This window comes from Amblyomma mixtum, chromosome 2 (genome assembly GCF_055824585.1).
Source record: "Amblyomma mixtum isolate Tamu chromosome 2, ASM5582458v1, whole genome shotgun sequence".
NCBI classification, from domain to species: Eukaryota; Metazoa; Arthropoda; class Arachnida; order Ixodida; family Ixodidae; genus Amblyomma; species Amblyomma mixtum.
Window position 1 is genome coordinate 228,579,856 of NC_143013.1, and position 22,206 is coordinate 228,602,061.

Here is a 22,206-nt window from a genome sequence, read left to right on the forward strand (position 1 = left end):
GTCGCTTACGAATTGCCGCCCCACTGCAGGCAGGGACACACGGAGCGTTGAGCATCGCTGCGCCGCTCTACCCAAGCTCCGCCCATAACCGGTGTCGCACTTCGCCGCCGTGCAGCGTACCTAAGCGCTGCTCGGGATGGTGTAAAAATATCACAAGAAAAGACAAGATCGCCTTGTTATCAGAAAGTCTGCTCGAGCAGCGACAAACCATGCCTGCTCATGTTGCGAGCTTTCGGTAACGGCAGCGCTCGCGGGCAGTCCGGGCGACGAGCTCTGCTGCTGCCTGGCTGCCGTGGTCGTCGCTAGGCCTATCGCCTCTATCGCATCGAAGCCGCAGCGGCCGGCGCATCGGAAATCGCCTGAGCTATGTTGAAAGGCCTGCTCTACACATCGCTGTGCTGTCAACCGCGTCATGTCACAATAAAGTAATAGTATGGTCAATTTCCGCGACGCCATCAGCAGCGAAGCGAGCGGGCGCCAGCCGAGCCGGACCCTAACGTCGAGCCAGCGGCAGCTGCGAGGCGGTTGCGGCAAGAAGTTTGGTCGTATCACAGTCGTTACCTTTACCAGCAGCTCAGTATGGGTCAGCGATCCTCAAAAATGACACATTTTTCACATTTCTTATCCCAGGGTTTATTATTTAAGTCAAGAACACACTTTAGCTCGTTTTTATGACGCCGGCAGACGGGATCCACGCCGGCCGGCCGGCCGGCCGGCATGCTCGGCGTACTACGTTCGCACAAGAAAATACAGAACAGCCGTGATACCAGAGAGGATACTTCCTAGATTCGAGCAACGACAATATACCTGTGCAAAAGAGGATCTTTCGGCAACGACACCGCCGACGGCAACGCCGGGCGACGAACTGCGCGCTGGTCCCGGCTTCCCTAGTCGTCGCTAGGCCTAGCTGGTTTCGCATCGAAGCCACAGCTGACGGCGCTTCGGAAGTCGCCTTTGCTATAATGAAAATGCCTAATATTTGCATCGCTTTACTGCGAACTCGTGCCATAATAAAAGATATGTTCGACAGAACGTTAACAAACAATACTCGCGCGTTTTTCCGTCGCCGGCGGCCGGCATCAAAGCTCGCAGACCGGCCCGGCGTGGCTCGGCCCCGAGCGCTCTGAGCAGCGCTCTACGTCATCATGACGCTGCCGCTCTCCGCGCTCGCATTGGCTCCCGCTTCCCGTCGTTGCGTTTGCCGCGCGCGGCCAACACCACCTAGAAGACTGCGGCTCGTCGTTGACATCCAGCAGGTTGGACGCAGGTGACGAGCTGCGATCGTTCGTTGCGACGACGGTCGCAACGACGCGCCGCAGCGAATCGCACGCACTTTTCGCACATGTGTCCCCGTCTTAAGTCGTCGCAACCGACGAGGGTCACCTCCCAGTCCTTCCGCGTTGGGTTGGACTTTTTAGGCCTGCGCGCGGCGCTGCAGCAATAGGCCGGAGCGTTCATTCGGTGAGCAACCTCTAGCCATCCCCGATTAAACTGCCACCTGCCAAGGTGGCAGGGTGGGTGCACTGCCTCTCCAGTGTCCCGACCACACTCAATGTTACAGATGTCAAGTCGCGTCTAGTTGCCCGATGCAACACTGCTTTCTCCCACTAACCAGGTTCAACAGCAGTTAAACCGCAGCTAATTTTGGTCGTATTATGTGGTCGGTTGGTTTATGGGGTTTAAGGTCCCAAAAGCGACTCAGGCTATGAGAGAAGCCGTAGTGAAGGGCTCCGGAAATTTCGACCACCTGGGGTGCACTGACATCGCACAGTTCACGGGTCTGTAGAATATCGCCTCCGTCGAAATTCGAGGTCCTATTAAATTCGTTTGGCAGGAGAAGCCGTACGGTTGGCCCATGACAGGTATCGTCTGGAGCGCCTTGCGTAATGTATAAGAACAATCATTTCCAAGTATGACTATTATGCCTAGGTACTCAAGCCAGTCGAAATTTCTATGTTCAAGAAGACAGCAATAATTCAACCAGGTGGGTTCTGTCAAAGTTGCGAGAGTTTTGAAGGTAGTTTCTATAAGCAGTCAGTAAACATGTCAGGATGTGAAAGAAACTTTTAATTATTTATTTACAATAGTGACACTCTAAATCGAAGACCACAGCAGGTGAGCTAACAAAAGGAGAAATATATCACGTTTTGAAATATGCAGGCATTCTTTTCCCATCAAAAACTAAAGGGAACGTAAGAGCGATTGAACATTTAAATTAGAAATATTAAAACACATAACAAAATAATCAATATCGAGCCGGCATGTTCCGCATCACGGGTGAAAACATGTATAAAACATGGACAAATCAGAAAAAACACCGCTCACAAATCAAAAGTTATGACAGTGTAGTGGTGCGTTTAAATATAACAGCATTACTAAGTGTATATTTCTGTCTGTGGTGTGAGCGAAAATAATATGTCTATAGAAATTATTTAGATGGTTCAAGGGTTTTGACCATTGTATGCGATCCAGCAGGACGGATCATCATGTGGACGCTGGGGTAGGAGTAGTGGTCGAGTGGGTGGGGATCCGCTCGATAACTCCACTCGATACCATCAGCGTAACTGTCGTGTTTGCCATTCAGGTTCAGGCCGTTCAAGTTGGACGAATGGCAGTTGCTGTACCACCACGCTCCGCGGAATTTCACGGCGCAGTTCTCCAGCGAATTGTCATTGTCCCGGTCGAAAGTGCTGAAACCGCACATGTTGCTGCTCCTCAGCCCGTCCCAGCCTGCGTGTAACACGGTATATTATAGCTAACAGGAAAGCATTCCTGCCACGGCATCAAGAAGCATCTTATATATGTTAGCACATGATTTAAGTACTAAAGCGCCTCTCAAGCCACGCTAGGACTCTACAGCATTTATTCCGTCTAGGCACACACTTCAAGAAAGAGTCCACCCTCTCCGTCGAAACATTCAGAACCAAAAAGTGCAAACTGTTGAATACTGTTCAATAAAGAAATAAGAGGCATCAAAATACGGCTGAATCTAAATAAAGTGATGGGAAAAAGACTGAAAATTAGCAAAAGTATACGAAATGACAATGGACTCATTAAAGAAATTACAGGCATCAAAATATGGCCCAATGTAAAGAACGTCATGGGAAATGGACCGAAGATTACCGAAAATGATACGAAATTCGAATTTGTGCATGCACCTTGCTCCTACTGTAAAAAAACATTCCGCGCGAATGTGAACGTTGGGTAGGCACTATTGAATAGTACTGGCCGGCCTTCGAAGTCTGCCACATCGGTGCGAATCGTCCTTGCTTCACCGAGGCTGTAACAATAACCTGTGCACCACCGCGACAACTATGCTACAGGTTGCAGACACAGATAGCAGATAATGGGAACCAACGCACGCCCACGGAGCCATCTCGAATATTGTGCTATCAAAACAGTCACACGCTTCATTGCCATGGCGCGGCCGCCTAAAGGCGCGTCTCCATGGGCCCATCCGAGGCGCACGAGCGCAGCGCCTAGAGCGTACGCTGGAGCCGGTCTGCGCGTGCGCCAGGCGCAGGCGCTAGCTGGCGCTGGCGCGTGGCCAATATCTGTCCAAGTCAGATACTCGCGCAGCGCTCGCGCTGGCTCCGGAAGTGGCTCGCTGGTTTCCGGTCGGTGTAACCAATCAGAAAACGCAGTTCGCCCGGCATTCTGTACGGCCCTTCGCGCCGTTTTCTTCACTGAGATGAGGCGAGCGCCATTATACGAGCGACGGGAGGCGACAGGCCATTAAGTTGCATATCTTTTTCGACGCTTGTCGCGACGCGGCGCTGGGCGCGTAGGCGCTGCGCTCCTGTGCCTCGGATGTGTCCATGGAGATGAGCCTTAATGCTGGACCGGCGGCCGTGGCATGCCGCCTCTGTATCTTACAGTTTACCATTCAATGCCTTATGCTTTAGATTTACCATCCTCTGTCATCAAAACATGGCTGAGTTCGAAGAAGCCAAATGTCTGTCTGAATTAAAGGTAAGTTTGAATGAAGTGACTTCGAAGGTTTAACACTCGCTTTCATAAATATGGGCTTTGAGCCACTTATTTACCGATGTCAAAAAACACCCTTGCTACTGCAGCATGCCTTGAGGACGATATCGTTCCTCGACAAAGAAAAACAGGCAACAGAAGTGGGCAAATAATTCTTCCTCAGCCGCAGCAACTGCACAAGCAGAAACCAACAGCCAGCAGCAGCAGCAAGCATCATACAGCAGGAAGTAGCAGCAGCAAGCATTTTACAGCAGAAACAGCAGGAGCCGCGATGAGAATCATGCCGCAATAATCAGAAGCAAGCAGCAGCAAGCAGACAGCAGAAGTAGCCGCAGCTGCAGCAAGCATCATGCAGCAATCAGCAGAAACAGGCATCAAGCAACAGCAAGCATCATGCAGAAATCAGCAGAAACAGGCATCATGCAACAGCAAGCAGTCTGCAGCGGCCACAGCAAGCAACAACAAGAAGCAGCATTCAGCACCGCCAGCAGCAAGCAGCAGCGAGCAGCACCGACCCACGTCGAGAGAATTGACTCTCGTAGCAATTAATTTCTACTTGCATTATTATAGCCACCATGTAGACATCAACACAAAACATGGACATGGGCTTATACATTACCCTGATTACTGAATAATATAGTAACGTTCCCTTTAGAGCTTCATGGAAGTTTGTTCTTCCAGCTCTCTCCTTTTTCCCCTGTCAGGACATTTTTGCCAATTGACTGCTTGTACGTACCAGGTGGACCAAGGAATTCTCCCAGCTCCAGTCTGAACAGCTCCTCTTCACTGCCAACGCGGAAGCTCTCGTAGTCAAGAGAGGCTGTCTCACCCGTGCCGTTCCTGAGGACCACTTTGAGTTCCATGCCACCCGGAACCGACGTCAGAGCGTGCAACGCCTCGTTTCCTGTCCGCGCAGAACGAACATGGTGATTCAATATCTAGGTCAGTGCACTACAACGCAACATGCTCGCGAGCAAGAATTTTAGCGTTATAACCTAAGCACAACGAAAGCAGATGAGCAGAATTCACTAGCTCAGATTCACAAATAAAATAACAATGGTATGAATTCAGTAGGTGCTCACACCGTGGAGTCGTCTTTGACGCTATCCATAATGAAAACAACGTCCGTAAGAGCTCTCCACTTAAAAAGTCTGTTCTCTTCAGTTCCGATCTGCGCCTCCCTTTTATAGGGATCTAACAGACAAATGTACCAGCCAGCTTTAGCCATGGCTGGAAACTATACTGAGACACAGTATCTGAAAGCAACGTCTACCATATTGTTCACCGATGTGTGTATTAATTCGGAGGAATTTTAAGGCGAAAGCGTTTAATGGCTCATGCTCGCTGCGTCATTCCATACTCGCGGTGTCCATCCGCACGCTGGAATCGTGCCAACTGTGGCCTCTCCTCAGGGCAGCGGCGCAACCTCCTCCGTAGTTTCCTTTCCTCAAATTCATTTTCTTCATTACGAGGGGGAGGGGGGGGGGGGCTCTCTTTCTGTTTCTTCTTTCACTCCCACTTCCTCCCTCCTTCTACAAACGAATGACGGGTGTGCACCGAGATATGCGAGACGTTTACTGCATAATTTCCTTTCAACAAATACAATTTTCATTTTCTTCACTACGGCCCCTCTTTGTCTTTCTTCTTTCACTCCCAGTTCCTCCCTTCCTGTACTGTGCGGTTCGCGTGTCCACCACGGCGGTTTCTAGGCAACGGCTCATAAGGACGCATCAACAACACAACAGCGCGATTCAGGTGTCCACTGACCAAGGGAGCCAGTTTGCGCACTTCGTTTCCTTGAAATGATCGGAGTGTAAAACGCCAACGCCAACGCCAATGAACATGAACGCCGAACGGGTGACGGCGACGGCGACGCCGCAAAACGGGCGCCAAAGAGCTGCGCTCTAAAACACTATAATAAAATTTCGCAGTGGCTTAGCTGTGGTTAAGCTTGGATATACAAGCGAAAAGGTTCAGTTACGCTTGGTTTGACGTCATGGCTGTCGCAGTTCGCGCACAATGCACTGGGAGCACCACGATAACGGTGGAGGCGTTCGGCCGTCCACACACTGCCTGTACGGAGGCGAAGGGGCTGCGCGTGTAGTGAATACGGTGCTGTCTTAGTAGGTTGCTTTAGAGACACATACTGTGGTATCTATATCTATTCCTTTCCGGTGTACACCAAGATATGAGAGACAGGCATTTCCTTTCCTTAAAACAAATTTTTATTGCATTTAATTTTCCTTAAGGCCCTTACCGCGCGGTTCGGGTATCCACCGAGATATCAGAGACAGGCGTCGTTTCCTTTCCTTTAAACCAATTTTCATTTTTCTTCCCTTGCGGCGTGGTTCGGTTGTCCGCCAATATGTGTGTGTTTCCTGGCGCACTGCTTGACTTTTATTTGTTTTTTTTATTTGTAATGTTTTATTTTCCATTTCTTTTTATTTTTGTTTCTGTGATTATTTTTATTCTTTTTTTTAATACGGAGTCGGCGGCCACCAGCGATACGCGTGACTTCACTCGGTTTCGCGCATGCGCAGAATATGTCTTTTGCAGCATACCCGGCGTATGACCCTCGTAGTGAAGCTTTTCGCTTAAAAAAAAAACGAACGCACTCGCCAAAGACAAAAAAAAATGGCTGAGGCTTAGCTTAGGTTAAGCCCAGTCAGATGCGAAGCATATTGTCGCCGAGTTGCATATCGAGCAAGCCGCTTGGCTAGACGTTGTAACGCTCTTCATCAGTCTCTGTAGCACGCCGCAACTTTTGCTTCTCATTCCAACGAGCAGCCCTGTTTCCAGGAGGCATCTCTATCCCGTGTACGCCTAGCAGAGGCAGGCGCACCCCCTTCCCTTGCATAGACCAGATTTTTTTACCCTCGCACGCAGGCTGCGGGCGCGCTCCTACTCTCGACACCAGTCGCCATCTGTCGGCGCGCGCGGCCCGAGGGACTGCGGGTCGCGCCGGCGCCGCGCGTAGAACGCATGTTTACGTGTTCGCTTCGGTCGTTGTCGTGCTCCATCAGCTAACGTATGAGGGTGTGTGCTGTGCGTCACTACTCACATTTTCCCTCTTCCAGACAGTACTGCGGTTATCTTGTGCGCAGTTACTCGTTAACGTGACATCCGAGGGTAGTCGACCAGGTAGTGTACGGACTGGAAACCGGCACTTCAACGCAGATTTCTGCGCTGTGTCGTGTCGTTTGTTGTCGCCTTTTACGTGCGATATCATCTATGATAATTTTATGCATCAGAATGTAGATCTATTGATTTGACTCAGTGGAGTAGTAACTGGATAGGCGAGCTGCAGACTGAAGGTTGTCCCGACGGAGCACGTGTTTTCTATCACCAGTACGTGTTCGGCATCCTTGAGCTGAGCTTGCTCTTGTTCCCATTAAACACATTTTATGCACAGGATTGTAAGCACGACCGCTACCGATTTCAGCTGCTTTTTCGGCACGCATGTCAGAGGGATATGGGGGGTAAAGGTTTATCTATAGTATCTTTCTGCTCTTGGTATCTACACTAGTTTGGTTTGGTTTATTAAGGTTTTACGTCCCAAAGTGACTCAGGCTATGAGGGACGCCGTAGTGAAGGGCTCCGGAAATTTCGACCACCTGGGGTTCTTTAACGTGCACTGACATCGCACAGTACACTGGCCTCTAGAATTTCGCCTCCATCGAAATTCGGCCGCCGCGGCCGGGATCGAACCCGCGTCTTTTGGGCCAGCGCCGAGAGCCGTAACCACTGAGCCACTGCAGCGGTGCGGTATCTACCTTATTCATAGGAAAATACTATGCGCGATTTCATTACATTTTCCATACTTAGCCAAACGGCTAGAGCTCCTGAATAAAATAACGCGACTTCAGACCTCAGAATTAGTGAAAGCTGGATTAGCTGCTCATATCTATTCAAGCTTTGATAAATTAAGCGAAAGTACGTTTTTATGCACCAGGTTGGATAAACCATGACAAAATTTGTTTTCTGTAGGCGCTGCGGCTCAGTGAGCTCACAGCGGTAATTTGTTGATAACCTGGCGCGGCGACAAGAAAGCTGTTTGTGGAAGGGGGGGGGGGCTTTATGGCCGGCCGGCAGGAAAGAAGAGTGCATGGGAATTGGAAGCGCATGCTAGCCGCACACCTAATACTTGATATTGAACAAAAAGTTTTCTTTGCGGTGGAGCACCAAGACGGAATTCGATATCAGCACGACCGCGTTCTAAGCGCCGGCACAATTAACCTGAATGTCAAACTAAATGTCATTAAAACGCGTCAACGTTTTCGCTTTGATAACGTAAATACTTCCTGCAACAGAACCACGCAGCGGAAGTATGCTCGACAATGTTTTTTTGGCGCCCGAAGCGCGGCTATATGCCGGCGCGGCCGCGGAACTGCCGCAGCCCCGCAGTCCCCAAAGAAACGCCCGCACCGCGGCGCGCCAGTCGGTGCAAAATGGCCGCGCCCGGGAGAGGCTCAAAATTCTGGTCTATACCGCCGCTCCAGCATCACGTGTTCACTACAGCGCACCTAGCGGCAGAAGCAGGAAACACATTGGTCGCGACGCCTCGCGCGACGGCGCGAGCTGGGGCCCCGTTTCTCCTATGTCGTTACGTCACGCATCACGTGGTCCTCCTTGGTCGCGACGCCTCGCGCGACGGCGCGAGCTGGGCCCCCGTTTCTCATCTGCTGTGACGTCACGCACCACGTGGTCATCCTTGGTCACGACGCCTCGCGCGACGGCGGGAGTTGGGCCCCCGTTTTTCATCTGATGTGACGTCACGCATCACGTGGTATGACATGGAGGTCACGAAAGGTCAATGGTAACGACACCGCCGCGCTCGAGGAGCTGGGTTGGGCTATTTTAGTATGCTTCGCATAAAATTGGCTGTGGCTTAGCTAAGATTAAGCCTGGATATCTCGAAGCGAAAAGCAGCGGCAAGGCGGAGGAGGAGCCGCGTGTGTAGTGAATACGGTGCTTTAGCGACATGTACTGTGGCTTGCATTCCTCTCGGGTGTACACCAAGACATGAGAGACAGGCATTTGCTTTCCTTAAAAGCAATTTTCATTTCATTTTATTTTCCTTAAGTCCCTTACGGCGGGGTTCGGGTATCCACCGAGATATGAGTGGTTCCTCACGCACTGCTTTTCTTTTATTTATTTTTTTATTTGTGCAGCATGTGACGTCACTCCTTTCGGGTGTACACCAAGATATGAGAGACAGGTATTTCCTTTCTTTAAAATCCAATTTCCATTTCATTTCATTTTCCTCAAGGTCCTTACGGCGCGGTTCAAGGTATCCACCGAGATATGAGAGAGACAGGCGTCGTTTCCTTTCCTTAAAACCAATTTTCTTTTCATTTTCCTTCCCTTACGGCGCGGTTCGGCTGTCCAACGTGACGTCACGCAGTTCGCACGCGCGCACCTGCGGCTTTTTCTGACGACGGGGCCCACGCTAGCCTCGGTGTTGACTAGCCTAGTGAAGCTTTTCGCTTCAAAAATCTCTGCCTGTCCCGTAACCGAGAGTACAGTAAGCATGAAGTGTTTACGGGCATAGCACATTGGTTGTAGATGGTACTAGTCAAAATCTTGAAATGGGTCTAGTGTTCAACACACCACATCAAAGCACGACGAGACGCAGGCCTGACAAGAATGTATATGCAGCGCGTTTGAAACTCTAAAGTGCATAGAGGCGAAAGCGTTTTCCGCACCAATTTGCCTATGTGACACTGGTGACGTCATCACTGGATTAAGTCACACATAATTGATGACGAAGTAAAGACCAATTACTATTTAGTGACTAAGTACTGATTAATGACTAAATACTAATTAACTGCTAATTAATGACGCTTAAGCTTCGCCTTTAGGAGTGGAACGCGACAGCGTATTGTAGCGCTGCCAGGCAGTCCACGGAACTCCACCACCCGTTCGGCCCTATGCCTTGCCCTTTGAACGCGACCATCCTGGCGACTTGCTCACGAGCCGTAGTTTCGGACCGACTGGGTGTGCACAACACGATAGATGAGCTGATAGAGGCACACCTTACGGCGCAGGTGGTACGGCTGTCCACAACTCGGACTGGCCGACAAGTCCATAGTGATTTAAACATCAGTTGGCCCCGACAGCTAGACACCAAAACCAACATCCTAGCCTCATGGAGTGGACAACTCAAGCCAGCTCCACTACCCAGGAATATGCACCCCGATTCTCACCAGTCAAGACGACAAGCACGAGCCGAAGCCATGAAAAGGCACTACGGCGGGGGCGAGGGCGTGTTCTATGTCGATGGCGCGGGTCCCGAGCAGGGAATGACGGCCGTCGCGGTAGTGCATCAAAATACAACAGTCGACGGACTAGTACTGGCTAGCTAGGACGTACTGGCTGCGGAAGAAGTGGCGATTGCTCTAGCTGCCACACACACAAGCTCAGAATACATTCTCACAGATTCACAGACAGCATATCGCAATTACCTCAGGGGCAGGGTCGCACCGCTAGCAGCTAAAATCCTGCAAGATAGCTACACCCGTGGCTACCAACCCCCCCAAAAACACTTAATATGGGTACCAGGTCATCAGGGCATCCCACGGAACGAGAGCGCACATGCCTCAGCCCGAGCATTTCTCCCTCGGGCGCCCAGTACGGATGCCGTGGAACCTCCTACCCCACTACTAACTTACAATGACATACTTCAGCACTTATAATTATTCCGTCCGGTCTACCCTCGCCGGCTAAGACACTAGATAAAGGGGAGGAACACCTCCGAAACCTACAGACCAACAAAACAACCCACGAAGACTACATGCCATAGACCCGGAGTCATTTGACTCACAATGCAAATTCTGCGGAGAGAAGGCGGACCTGTACCATATATATGGTATGGGCCTGCCAACAAAATCTGGCGATCACTGTTAATAACCAGCCAACGCAGGAGGGGTGGGAGGCAGCTCTGACCATTTCGGGTGAAAAGAGGCAAAAGCAACTCATAGAGAGAGCCCGGACAGCAGCCTACGCCTAATGGGATTCCCGACTGAGAGCTCTAACCACCGCTACAACCTCCTAAACTATTTCATTAAAATATTTTCACCCCCACCACCCTTTGAACGCGACGGTGTTTGAGGAAACGAAATAAAAAAATCCCGTACGGTGCCCGGATGCTCTCGTTTCAGCTCCCGGATGTGTCGCATTCAGTGCCTGTATGAGTGGAATTCCCGGATATTGGCTCTCGGTCTCGGCGTGACGTCACCACACTGCCGACAACGGGAGCTAAAAGCATTCTATGCTTTAAAAAAATACCGCACAGGCGGGAAGCCGACCACGCGCAAAGCGGTCCGGGGAAGCGGCAGTGGGTTCACCACAAGGCTTTCGCCAAGCACACTTTAGAATTTCCGAAGTGTCTTCAAAAATTTTTATATTTGGTTCAATTGAATGTTTAGATGAATTGAAGGCTATAACTTTAGATGTTGAGTTTTGAGGAAGTATTCGAGTGCCGAATTGTAGACCACCTCATAAAGCGTCTAATTCATCAGTTTCTATTTTGATGTAGGCTACAGATTTGTGTTTGCGCATTGAAAGTAAAGCCCGCAAAATATAAGATACATTCTACATGTTCTACGTAACCACGCCTAGGAGGGGGGGGGGGGGGGGGGGAGGTGGTGGAGCGATCGCGGCTTCGGCCGCTTATCTGTGTTACGGTGCGGCCCTTGCCATATTAAGTGTGATGAGCGTTGTTCGCGCGCTATCTTTCGTGCGCGTTGTTTGTGCGCGGTTTTCAACCCGGCGTGCTGGATCCACTAGAACTTTTTTGGACACTTTTTGTTTTTGGACACTTACGTTCCCTGTGAGTGTGTGTGCATAGGGCGACGTCAGTTGCCGCAATGTATCTCTGTTTTTGTAGAGGGACGGATGTCCCCTTTTGATCGAGAGTCCAAATAAACTTATCTTATCGGTTTGTCCAGCAGCGTCCGCTTCGGCGGACGCGGTGGTTGCTGCGACGCGCGTCTTTTCTTTTCTTTTATGTATTTCCTCTGATCTTTTAACTCTCCTCTATCTGCACGCGGCAGCCAATAGGCAGGCCCGTGCAATTTCCTTTTCATCCTTCTCCCAGTCACAACAGCAAAAACACCATGCCTTGGCGCTCCTCGACCACAGTGTTTTAATACATTTTGGAGAAACCGCGCAAAGTTGTCTCAGGTGTTTACTGGTGGTTTAATATTTGGGATTCCGGAAAGTAGCGACGCTCAGTGGTGCCACGAGTGTTACGGGGCAATAAGAATGCACTGGGCGATGGAGGCAAAATTAAAAGTAATACTTTGTGACCTGGCCGCGCTTTCCTAGTCGCTGGACGGCGTTTCGCGGCTGGCGTCTCGCATCTGGTGTGTTGTCTTTCCATGCACCTGACACCCTTCGGCACGAAATTTTCTGTCCGAGAAATTCAAGATGGCGGCCTTGTACTAAATCGATATAGGCACCCAATCGGTGATTTATTTGTGACGTCATTAGTATATCAAAATGGTGATAGCTGACGTCACTGATTTTGTGACATCATAACTAAGTAGTCATGTGACTACGTTTGTTCACTTTGAACTCGGTAATTATTGAGGCATAATAAAACGAATTACATATTTGGAATCCTCTCTAGGATTAGAACAGGATATGCACCAAAATTAACTAATGACGGTAATATTTAGTTGCGGTTAGGCTTATATTTAATTGCTTATAATTAACTAATCGATAACGCAATGATCTAACTAATGGATAATCATAACGGACTCGAAGAGTAGGAGGACATTTAGACACCAATATTGTCTAATTAGGCTAACATTTTTTTTATGGTTAGGTTAAACAAGGCAGCCATATCGTCAGCACTCGGCAGCTCACAATTTCATACCTCATGGTGATCGGCCACCTGCCGCCTTGAGGTAAGGAAAAATGGCCCTCCAAAAGATCGAAAAACTTTTAGGACCAAATTGGTAAAAAATATCCGACTACAAGGCTACCGTAGGCGCCCGCTCGCCGCAAGGTATGAAAAGTAGCCTGAACAAGTGGCAATGCATCGCATGGACGATAGATGACGCTACTGAACAGCTAATTCTCGCTATTTCAGCGTCTCCCAGACGGTCGCGGCATTTCTTTCTCCGGCTCGACGGAAGATACTTGCGACCAATGACAGGAACTATGCTTAGCATTTCCGCCTGCGTATGATTGCGGGAATTCGGCGCGCCCGCCAATTCTCTCCCTGAACGCGGTCAGATCGAAAGTGTCACTTTCAATTTTGCCGCCAGCGGCCACAATTGCTTTCTCCCCTCACAAACGGGCATATATCAAACGAAATGAAGGCATTCCAGATTTGGGAGTGCCCCTGTCGCGGCGCTTAACCGCGTTTTCACGTGCCATATTTTTTTCCTATATTTAGATTTTTTTTCTACGGTAAAAAAGTCAATGTACGTTGAGTATTCTGCTATTTTCTTCTGTATATTTTTAATATTTGGATATAGTTAGCTGTGGCGCTTGGCCTACAGCAGTAGCCTTAGCATGAGCCCAACTATAGAAGAAGCGTTATTCTCCTTATACCTCTTATTAAATGCACCACCACATTCAGGCTTTCTAGCGCGTAAGCCTACGTATGCCACAAGGTTCCTTTGACTCACAAATAGGTAGACCCAGACATGCCGTAAATAGAAATACTTTTAGTCAAACAAACTACTATACTCAAACCTCCAGACTTCAAATTCTTGATAAGGCAGTATATACTCATTGACATCCACCCGAGCGCAGCCATACGGCTACAAAGGAAAGCTATACAGCTTTCTCAGAAACTTCATAGTTAAAGAAAAATTCGTCCTGGTTCCGGGTTCGAACCCGGGACCACCACTTCACTGGAGCAGTTGCTCTACCAATTGAGCTAACCGGGACGGCAAGCTTATGGTAGCGCTAGAGTGAATTGATCAATAACTCGAAGTGTTGTTGTTGTTGTGACTGAGACAAGGATGAAAGTGCATGGGCCTGCCGACTGGCTCGAGTCGAGCCACCACCGGTGGCACGTGCAGATAGAGGAGAGTTAAAAGATAAAGGAAAGAGTGAAAGAGATGACACGCGTCGCAACAACCGCGTCCACCGAAGCGATGACGCTGCCGGAACTACAGAACTTTTGGTCAAATGTTTTAGGGGAATAGCCTAAAATGGAGTAGATTTGTACCAAAGAAGTAATTACTCAATGAGTAATAACTCGTAGTTATCTACTCCACCTCGGGGGATGCCCCTAAAACATTTGACTTCATATTCTTGTTTAACTGCTGGATTAACTTTATCGTAGTTAAGTGTGTAAATTTTTTTGTCTATGGCACTATGCCGCTTGGATTGACAATTGATCCACATGTACTAAAGCGCGTAACATGGGTATACACAATTTCTTACCAATCCAGTACTCCTTGGATGGGTCACCGAAGCCAGTGGCGTACTCCGTCCAGTTTCTGTAGAAGTAATAGGCTCGATTGCGGAACTGACCGCGCCTTTGGATCACCTGCGCAAGCAAGAAGTGGTGATAATACTTCCGAATTACAAAGGTTACAGCGCTGCACTTTCAGCATCAGTACGAAAGTACTTGCGACCCGAAAACTCACTGTTTTCTGGCTTAAAAACGAGCACAGAAATCACATATATGGACCACATTTTAGTGCGAGAGCAATTATAGTGCGCATTCCCTGCATTAGCCCTGGTCTGTCCGTCCGTCCGTCCGTCTGTCTGTCTGTCTGTCTGTCAGTCCGTCCGTCTGTCTGTCTGTCAGTCCGTCCGTGTCTGTCCGTCCGTCCGTCCGTCCGTCCGTCCGTCCGTCCGTCCGTCCGTCCATCCGTCCGTCCGTCCGTCCGTCCGTCCGTCTGTCTGTCTGTCTGTCTGTCTGTCTGTCTGTCTGTCTGTCTGTCTGTCTGTCTGTCTGTCTGTCTGTCTGTCTGTCTGTCTGTCTGTCTGTCTGTCTGTCTGTCTGTCTGTCTGAAGCATGATCTGTGCCAGGCTGCCTACCTGCCCACATTGTTGTGGAAGTTTTGGATATCAAATCTCACAGGTTATCTCCGCATGCAAGGGTATCTTCTGGGATGTTGCCGTCAGCACTTGAAGTGTTCGGTTGTAGTGACGGGTTCGGGCGTCAAGGGTGTTTTCAGTGGTAGAAGCTTCAACGGCAAACTCGCGACGGTGTTTGGAGGATCTCGGATCAAACCGGCGAACAGTTTCTATTTTATGCCGCGCATCAGAAAGTTGAGCTTCTTTTCCTCAGTCATGTCAGGGTTGGAGCGCCTGAAAAGGCGGTTCATTTCGTCCACATACGCAGTTACGGTTTCGTTTGGGTGTTGAATTCGTGACTGCAGCAGGACCTCCGCTCTTTCCATCGGTACGGCGCAATTGAATGTACCCACTAGCTGCTTCTAGAAGGTCGCCCAGGCCGTGAGGAAAGATTCGTGGTTCTCAAACGACGTTCTGGCAGTGCCGTCCAATGCAAAATATACATTTCGAACCTTAGCGCTGTTGTCCCAGGCGTTCAGCGCTGCCACCCGGTCGTACATACATGTCCAGCCAGTCTTCCACATCGTCGTGTGGTTGTCCACGGGAAGTCGGTGGCTCACGGCGCTGGCGAAGCACGACGGGCGTTGGCTGTGAGCCAGGTTTCATCGTGAGGGGCATAGCTGGATAGCAGGTCAGCAGCTCCATCAGATGTCACGTTGTGGTGACTGCAGTCGGCGAACAGGAAAACAGCGGGAATGGCTTCTAAACGAAACTCTTTATTTGGGCTGACTTGCACCCGCAAAGAACATAATCACTCGGTGGCGGCGTAGCAGCAAGCGTGTTCGGCGGTCGTCGAACAGAATGCCGGCCTCTCTCGGTCAGGCTCTTTTTAAAGCTGATGGCGAACTTTCGAGGTAAAGCTTGGAAAGTTACTACAACACTCTGCAACAAAGTAGAATCGGCTCCGCCTGGATGCGATCAATCGAGAAAAATCTGGGCGTGTCTTGCATCACAACGCGATAAAGCGGCGTGCTGGCAGCTTTGAAGAATGAACAAAGACTGCAAACATTCGCGGGAGTATATACCAGTGTTTCAGGTAAGCTGGTCACTAAATTCTAAAAGTGGGGTTTCTGACGTAACGAGAAGCTTTTTGCGGCATAGTAATACCAAAGTTTGCGTATGTAAAAAACCTGGTGAATGATGTTAACCAGTAAAGTTATTAACTAATTCTAAAAATTGACTTTTTCATTATTACCGATAGGAGCATGATTGCGATTAACTATTGTTAACCGGCTTTTAGTAGCAGTCACATAAGTTTTTAGAATTTAGAAAACGCGATTACTCTCGCCGCTGTGGCTCAACCAATTTTGGCTATATCGTACCAAACTGCATGTACTTCCGAGAAATATGCAGGCAAATGCAGTGCACCTGAGCAGTCTAAATCGCCTAATTACCTATGGCGAAGGCGTTAAACATCAGAACATTGCCATCGCCTAAAATAAAATTCACTCCGATAAAGGACCGTGAGAATTTAAATGAAACTGATTTTTAAATGAGGCACTTTTGGTCAGCGCTTTATAACTTTGACTGGATTTAAAATGTCAAATAAAACATATCTGACTTTCTAGCGCACAGTAAACATGCATTAGCGCCTGTGTGCTTTGCACTTCTTCCAATCTGTTTGAACCTTTTACAATATAGTTGCCATGAACAACGTTTAGTGTTACCATATTTCCAGCATTGTTATTATACAGTGCCGTCAGTTCCCGCCATTCCTATGTCCATTGAAATCTGTCGTGGCCCGTGTACTCGTGATGTGAGTACACGTTAAAGAACCCCAAGCAGTCAAACTTCCGGAGCCAGTCACTACGGCATCCCTCATAGCCTCAGTTGCTTTGGACCTTAAACCCAATAAAAGCAAACCCAAGCCTATTCCCATTCAGCAATTAAGATTCCACAAGTGCTCGCGCTGTTATGACGTTCAAAGAAATGTCACACGTTGTTGCTAGACACCTTTTGTAGATGCCGTTCGGTCGACGTTATAGAGTGCTAAGAATATATTAACAGAGTTCACTTCAATCACTCTGGAATATTGTCGGCACATTGCCGATAGGGCGTCGTTACACCAATTGTTGCTAAGCCTATGGTAGGAAGTAGAGAGACTTTCGATGAACACGAGCGTTTTCAATGACAGCGGCCAATTTTCGGAAGAATATCGACAGGTTTTTGCTGGGCCAACTGTCTTCATATATAAAAGTCAATCATATGAAATCTAAAGGCTTCATATGAATACGATCTTTCTGAATGACGGTGGCGACTTCTCGGATAGTTGTCAATTAGTTGTTAATCAGATGTATATAGATTGCTTATAGATAGATATTGAATAGTTTGGTAATTGGTTCTATAGCATTAGTCAATATACATCCTGCTGAACGTCACTGAAAGTTTTGTAATGCAACAAAGTACAGAGTGCCTGCTTTCACCAAACAGCTTCCTTCTTGCGCGTTACGAACACGACGGCAGTTCTGGTGAAGAAAGCCAGGTAATTAGTGGCTAATTACTATACTCCAAACAACGTTCTTCAGTACAGCATGGCAAGTTCAGCCCTTCTGCAACAATAATGAGGATACCAAGTCCTCTCCGCGTAGCTATGTGGATTTACTTACCGTCCACCCTCCCCCGTCCGTTTCCATGTCGCAGTACACAGCCTGTCCCGCCATGGCATCCGCCCTCGGAAAGATAGTGTAGACTCCGCTGGTCGTCTGGCCCGCGTGCAGGTGGTCTGTGCAATGCTTCGGCTGCAGGTTGTCTGCGGATATTGTCCTCGTATCCACAGTCTGATTCGATCTTGCATCACGATCTTTATTTCATATCAGTTTCAAATCAGCTTCTTTAATGTTTGTATAAACTGCGCGAGCACATCGGAGGCATACGCATCTAGTATGGCCTAGAATATCTCCTGAGTTACGGGAAATTCAAAAGGTGTATCTTCTTTGTTTCCATCAGCATCAATACATGATGGTTTGGTTTGGTTTATGGGGTTTAACGTCCCAAAGCGACTAAGGCTATGAGAGACGCCATAGTGGAGGGCTCCGGAAATTTCGACCACCTGGGGTTCTTTTACGTGCACTGACATCGCACAGTACACGGGTTTCTAGTATTTCTCCTCCAAAGAAATTCAGCCGCCGCGGCCGGGATCGAACCCGCGTCTTTCGGGCCAGCAGCCGAGCACCATAACCACTGAGCTACCGCGGCGGCGGTGCATCAATACATGAATATGCACTCGGTTGCTCCACATGAGCGCTTCCTTCAGCTGTCACTAAAAGCCTCCGCCGTCTTAAAATTTTCTTGCAGAGAAATTTATCACTGAGAAGTACTTGTGGTTAGGTTTGTCGGTGCGTATTTAGGAATGACTTAGGAGCGGAAAAATATGATCGCGCTGACACATGTACAGCGCCAGTCCAGTTTGCGCTCCTATGTCTTTCCTGTGTTTATTAATGTTGTTACTGAGCAGAAGGCGGTCGCAGCGCGTAGAACCACCGAAGAACTGACAACACGAGGCACAGGCACTAGCCACACAAGGAGCACAAGGCACCGGCCACCACGATAAATTCGGCCAGCGAGCACTCGCACAGCACACAAAAACTTCCTCAGTGTCGTCACCACTAGGTGCGTTTGTAGCACTATCATCGCTAACTGTTTATTAAAAGAACCCTGAATCATTTTTAATTGGAATACTTAAATAAACAGATCAGTAGAGGACTTCTTTTTGAGTTTTCAAGCTAAGTTAAAAGCTCTTCGTGTACCTTACAATTTAAAAAGAATTCTTAAAAAGTGCTGCTCGCAGTAGCTCGCAACCGATTAGGGCTACACCTCACCGCGCACCCCTACCCTGATGACATCAGCGGCCAGTATGGTCTAGCCTTGTCATCAAGATGGCGACGGTGAGATGGGGCACGGACGGGTGCAATGCTAAGCTGTTTTCTTTTTTTCTCTGGCACGTTGGCGTGCATGAGTTGTGGAGGCCGAGGAGGAGCGTCATTTTCAATCGCTGATAGCTTTCTTCGTAATGATCGGCGCCAGCTTAAACATGTTTGCGGTGCGCCGACGAGTGATAGAATACCGGTCTTTCGTGCTTTTCCTGTCCACAATATATAGAATTTCATGGTCCATTTAAGATAAGCAAATTTGCTATGACCACCCACAGCTGCAATACTCTTTCTCATCCTCATTGTCAATCCGTGTTGCATGGTCACAAAGCGCCCCGGATATGCCTACCAACGTGCCTGCTGGGGCCGTTATTTTCCTACCCATTATACGAAATCTGCGCAATCATAGACCGCTTGCGCAACTGCAGCTCTAGGGAGCAAGAGAGAACGACTTAATCTGAGGGACTGCTAGTAAGGTCTAAGATGTTGTTGGTCAAGGCTGTGGGGATGCCTTCGTCCCCTGCGTTCGTTTTCCCGCATTGCACACCCCACTGTTGTTAGCTCCCCCCGAAAAGCACTCCTCTCGGTTCGGTTACTTTTAACTAACAGGGGAGGGCGCTCGCGTCGCGACACCAGCGCCACGGATGGCGTTTTGCTGCGCGCGCGCGAAGGAAAAATGGGCTCTCTTCTCCCTGGGCCCGGGAAGCGTGTTGGACGTTCACGCGCAAAGCTCCGCTCTTCGCCGCGGGCGTCCTCTTGTGGAAACGTGTTCCCCTCAGCTCGTCCCGTCCGGCCTCGGAGATATTCCCTTTGCCCTAGCGTGGGCGAACGTTCGCTCGTAGCCGTGCTGGTGAGTCGGACATCCTCAATTCCTCAGTGTATTTTGTTGCTAGCTGGCGTTATTGTTGTTATAGCAATAAATGCCTTGTTTGTGTCAGCCAGTGTGTCGTTCCTTTGTTCCCTCAGAGCAAGGCCCGCCGTGGTCGGCGTGCGCTCGGTAGCGCTCGCGACCACGGGGTGGGGTCCGCGCGGTTTTGAACTGTGTCAGCCGCGGTTAAACGGGGAGAATGGATTTATCTCCCCAGTTGAAAACCCCAGAAGGCGTGTTGCACAAATGGAGAGGTCGTGTAGAGACAAAGAGCTCAGGATTGTAGGTGGTGTGTGAAGAAACAGGAGCAATTAAGCTGTGTTAACATCATCAAAGGCGTACGAAATTACTCTCTGAAGCTTAACGTTCGCACCAATTTTTGATACAAACAGTTTACAGTAATATGCAACACTGATCCCACACCTGAATATTGATCTGTTTTTTTTTTATAAATACAACAGACAATATACCACTGCCACCCGATCCTGCGCCGTCCTGTTACTGAAGCGCTTCACCGCTACGCCCCGCTGCCATGCCGCCCAGGCAGCGACTCGAACAGCAGGCTTACCCTTGATGTCTGAGAGGACCGCCATGAGGCCCTTGATGTGCACTTCCGCCTGGGCGATGGAGGGACGCACTGTGCCAGCAGCCGTCGCACTCATTGCGAACGCAGCGACGAGGACAACGAGCAGCTCCATGCTGGCTAAACGCCAAGCGAATCTTCCAGACAGCTGGTCAGCTCTATAGGCTTCCAATAGCCAAACTCTCAGCGGGCAGCTTCTGTACAACACAAGAGTAGACAGCACTTAAACCAACGCCCATAATAGTGACACTCCAAACCTGTTACAGACATCAAACATTAGCTTATGCTAGCAGGGCATGTAATGACCCAAGCAACAGTGGGGCACCGCGATCGCTGCAAATGTTTCCTGCTACCGATTTGGCTGTATAAATATGCTCTTTTGCGGTTCTCGTGTTTTGCTACTGTTTTATATTGGTACAACAGCAATAAATGTTGTCATAGCTGTCGGAGTAACAGCCCGAGAAACACATAAATGAAGAAATTTCCTAATAACCAACTGTGAGAAGCGAAGAGCCTTACCAGCTACGAAAAGCAAGGCCTCCAGCGAAAGCGACAGAGCTCCACGTGGGTTTCAAGGAGCGCGCTGCGCCGAGGCCATCCTTTCAAACGCTAATCTTGGCTTCAAATACTGGACGCCTCTTAGAAGAGTGTTCGCGACATGCGACGGAAATGCACTCCATCCCACCCCAGGCGCAGCAAAATATCTCCCGAGGAAATGAAGTAAGTGGAGAGGAGATGCAGTGTCCTTGATGAACAAGTACGCTGACAGGCGTCGGGCGGTGCCAGCCGCTTCCAGGGCGTTATCGACTGCATGAGAGGAAACCCCTCAAGAGCCTGCGCATTGTCCTCGCCCTCTAACTTAATCTCGTCTCCCTGGCTGCCCCACCCCCGCCGCCGATTTGCTAGGAATCACATTTTTTTCTGAAATATTCCATTCAGTGCGTGATGCTGCTTTTTATTTCACCACTGCTATCAATAAAACTACACTTAAGGAAACATTATTAGTTAGTTCAAAGGACTTTTTTTTAATTTTCATTGTCTCACTGCCTAACAAGCCTTACTTGCTTCAGCTGCCCTGCCCCATTCTTTTTCTATTTTTCTTGGAAGACACAAGGTAGGTCCTATTTTTCCCATATAGTTCGAGCCATATTTTTGGCCCGTTTCTTCAAAAACTACATCTCCTAGCTGATTACCGTTTATTTTTCAAAGCGGTAGCTCTACTCGATGAAAAAGTATAGTTCTAGTCCGTGTGCTTGTATGACCTTCAAATGACATTGGGATCAATTTCAACAACAGCCATTTCATTGACTTCATCTATAATAAGGGAGTAATTACACATTGACATCCACCCGAGCGCAGCCATAAGGTTGCAAAGAAAAGCTATACAGCTGTCTCAGAAACTTCGTAGTTAAAGAAAAATTCGTCCTGGTCCGAGGTTCGAACCCGGGACCACCGCTTCACTGGAGCAGTCGCTCTACCAATTGAGCTAACCGGGACAGCAAGCTTATGGTAGCAGGCCATAAGCTTGCCGTCCCGGTTAGCTCAATTGGTAGAGCGACTGCCCGGTGAAGCGGTGGTCCCGGGTTTGAACCTCGGACCAGGACGAATTTTTCTTTAAAGGTGCACTGAAGAGGAATCTGAACTTGTCTTTTTGCCGCGGGAACTCGATCTACACGTTCCTAGCATTCTTAGAAACTGCGACTTATTGCCCTGTATGACCGATTTCCCAAATGAAATCGAATTAACGGCCGGCTCCCGCCTTTTTTTTTTTTTTAATTCTGCCGCGTACGGTGGGCGGAGTCGACCAACGCGTGGAGTGCCTTTCACACAGTCCCGTGGCGTCTTGCCGC

At 49.1% G+C, this 22,206-nt stretch overlaps 1 protein-coding gene across 1 annotated transcript; it reads right to left on the bottom strand.

Moving 5' to 3' along the window:
• Positions 1-2,387: 2,387 nt before the first annotated feature.
• LOC149362839 (techylectin-5A-like) lies at positions 2,388-20,545 on the bottom strand. The gene is made up of 5 exons (XM_089569828.1): positions 20,342-20,545; positions 17,643-17,785; positions 14,395-14,500; positions 4,724-4,891; positions 2,388-2,730 (listed from the first exon to the last, which is right to left on the bottom strand). The coding sequence occupies exons 1-5, from the start codon at positions 20,469-20,471 to the stop codon at positions 2,429-2,431; spliced, it is 849 nt and encodes a 282-aa protein (XP_089425954.1). The 5' UTR covers positions 20,472-20,545; the 3' UTR covers positions 2,388-2,428.
• Between the last annotated feature and the right edge of the window lie 1,661 nt (positions 20,546-22,206).

Coding starts and splice junctions, on each gene's coding strand:
- LOC149362839 (XM_089569828.1), bottom strand. CDS start 20,471: ATGGAGCTGCTCGTTGTCCTCGTCGCTGCGTTCGCAATGAGTGCGACG. Junction 4,892..14,394: donor ATCCAAGGAGTACTGGATTG/GTAAGAAATTGT, acceptor CTGCGCGGACAG/GAAACGAGGCGTTGCACGCT. Junction 2,731..4,723: donor AGAATTCCTTGGTCCACCTG/GTACGTACAAGC, acceptor TGTTACACGCAG/GCTGGGACGGGCTGAGGAGC.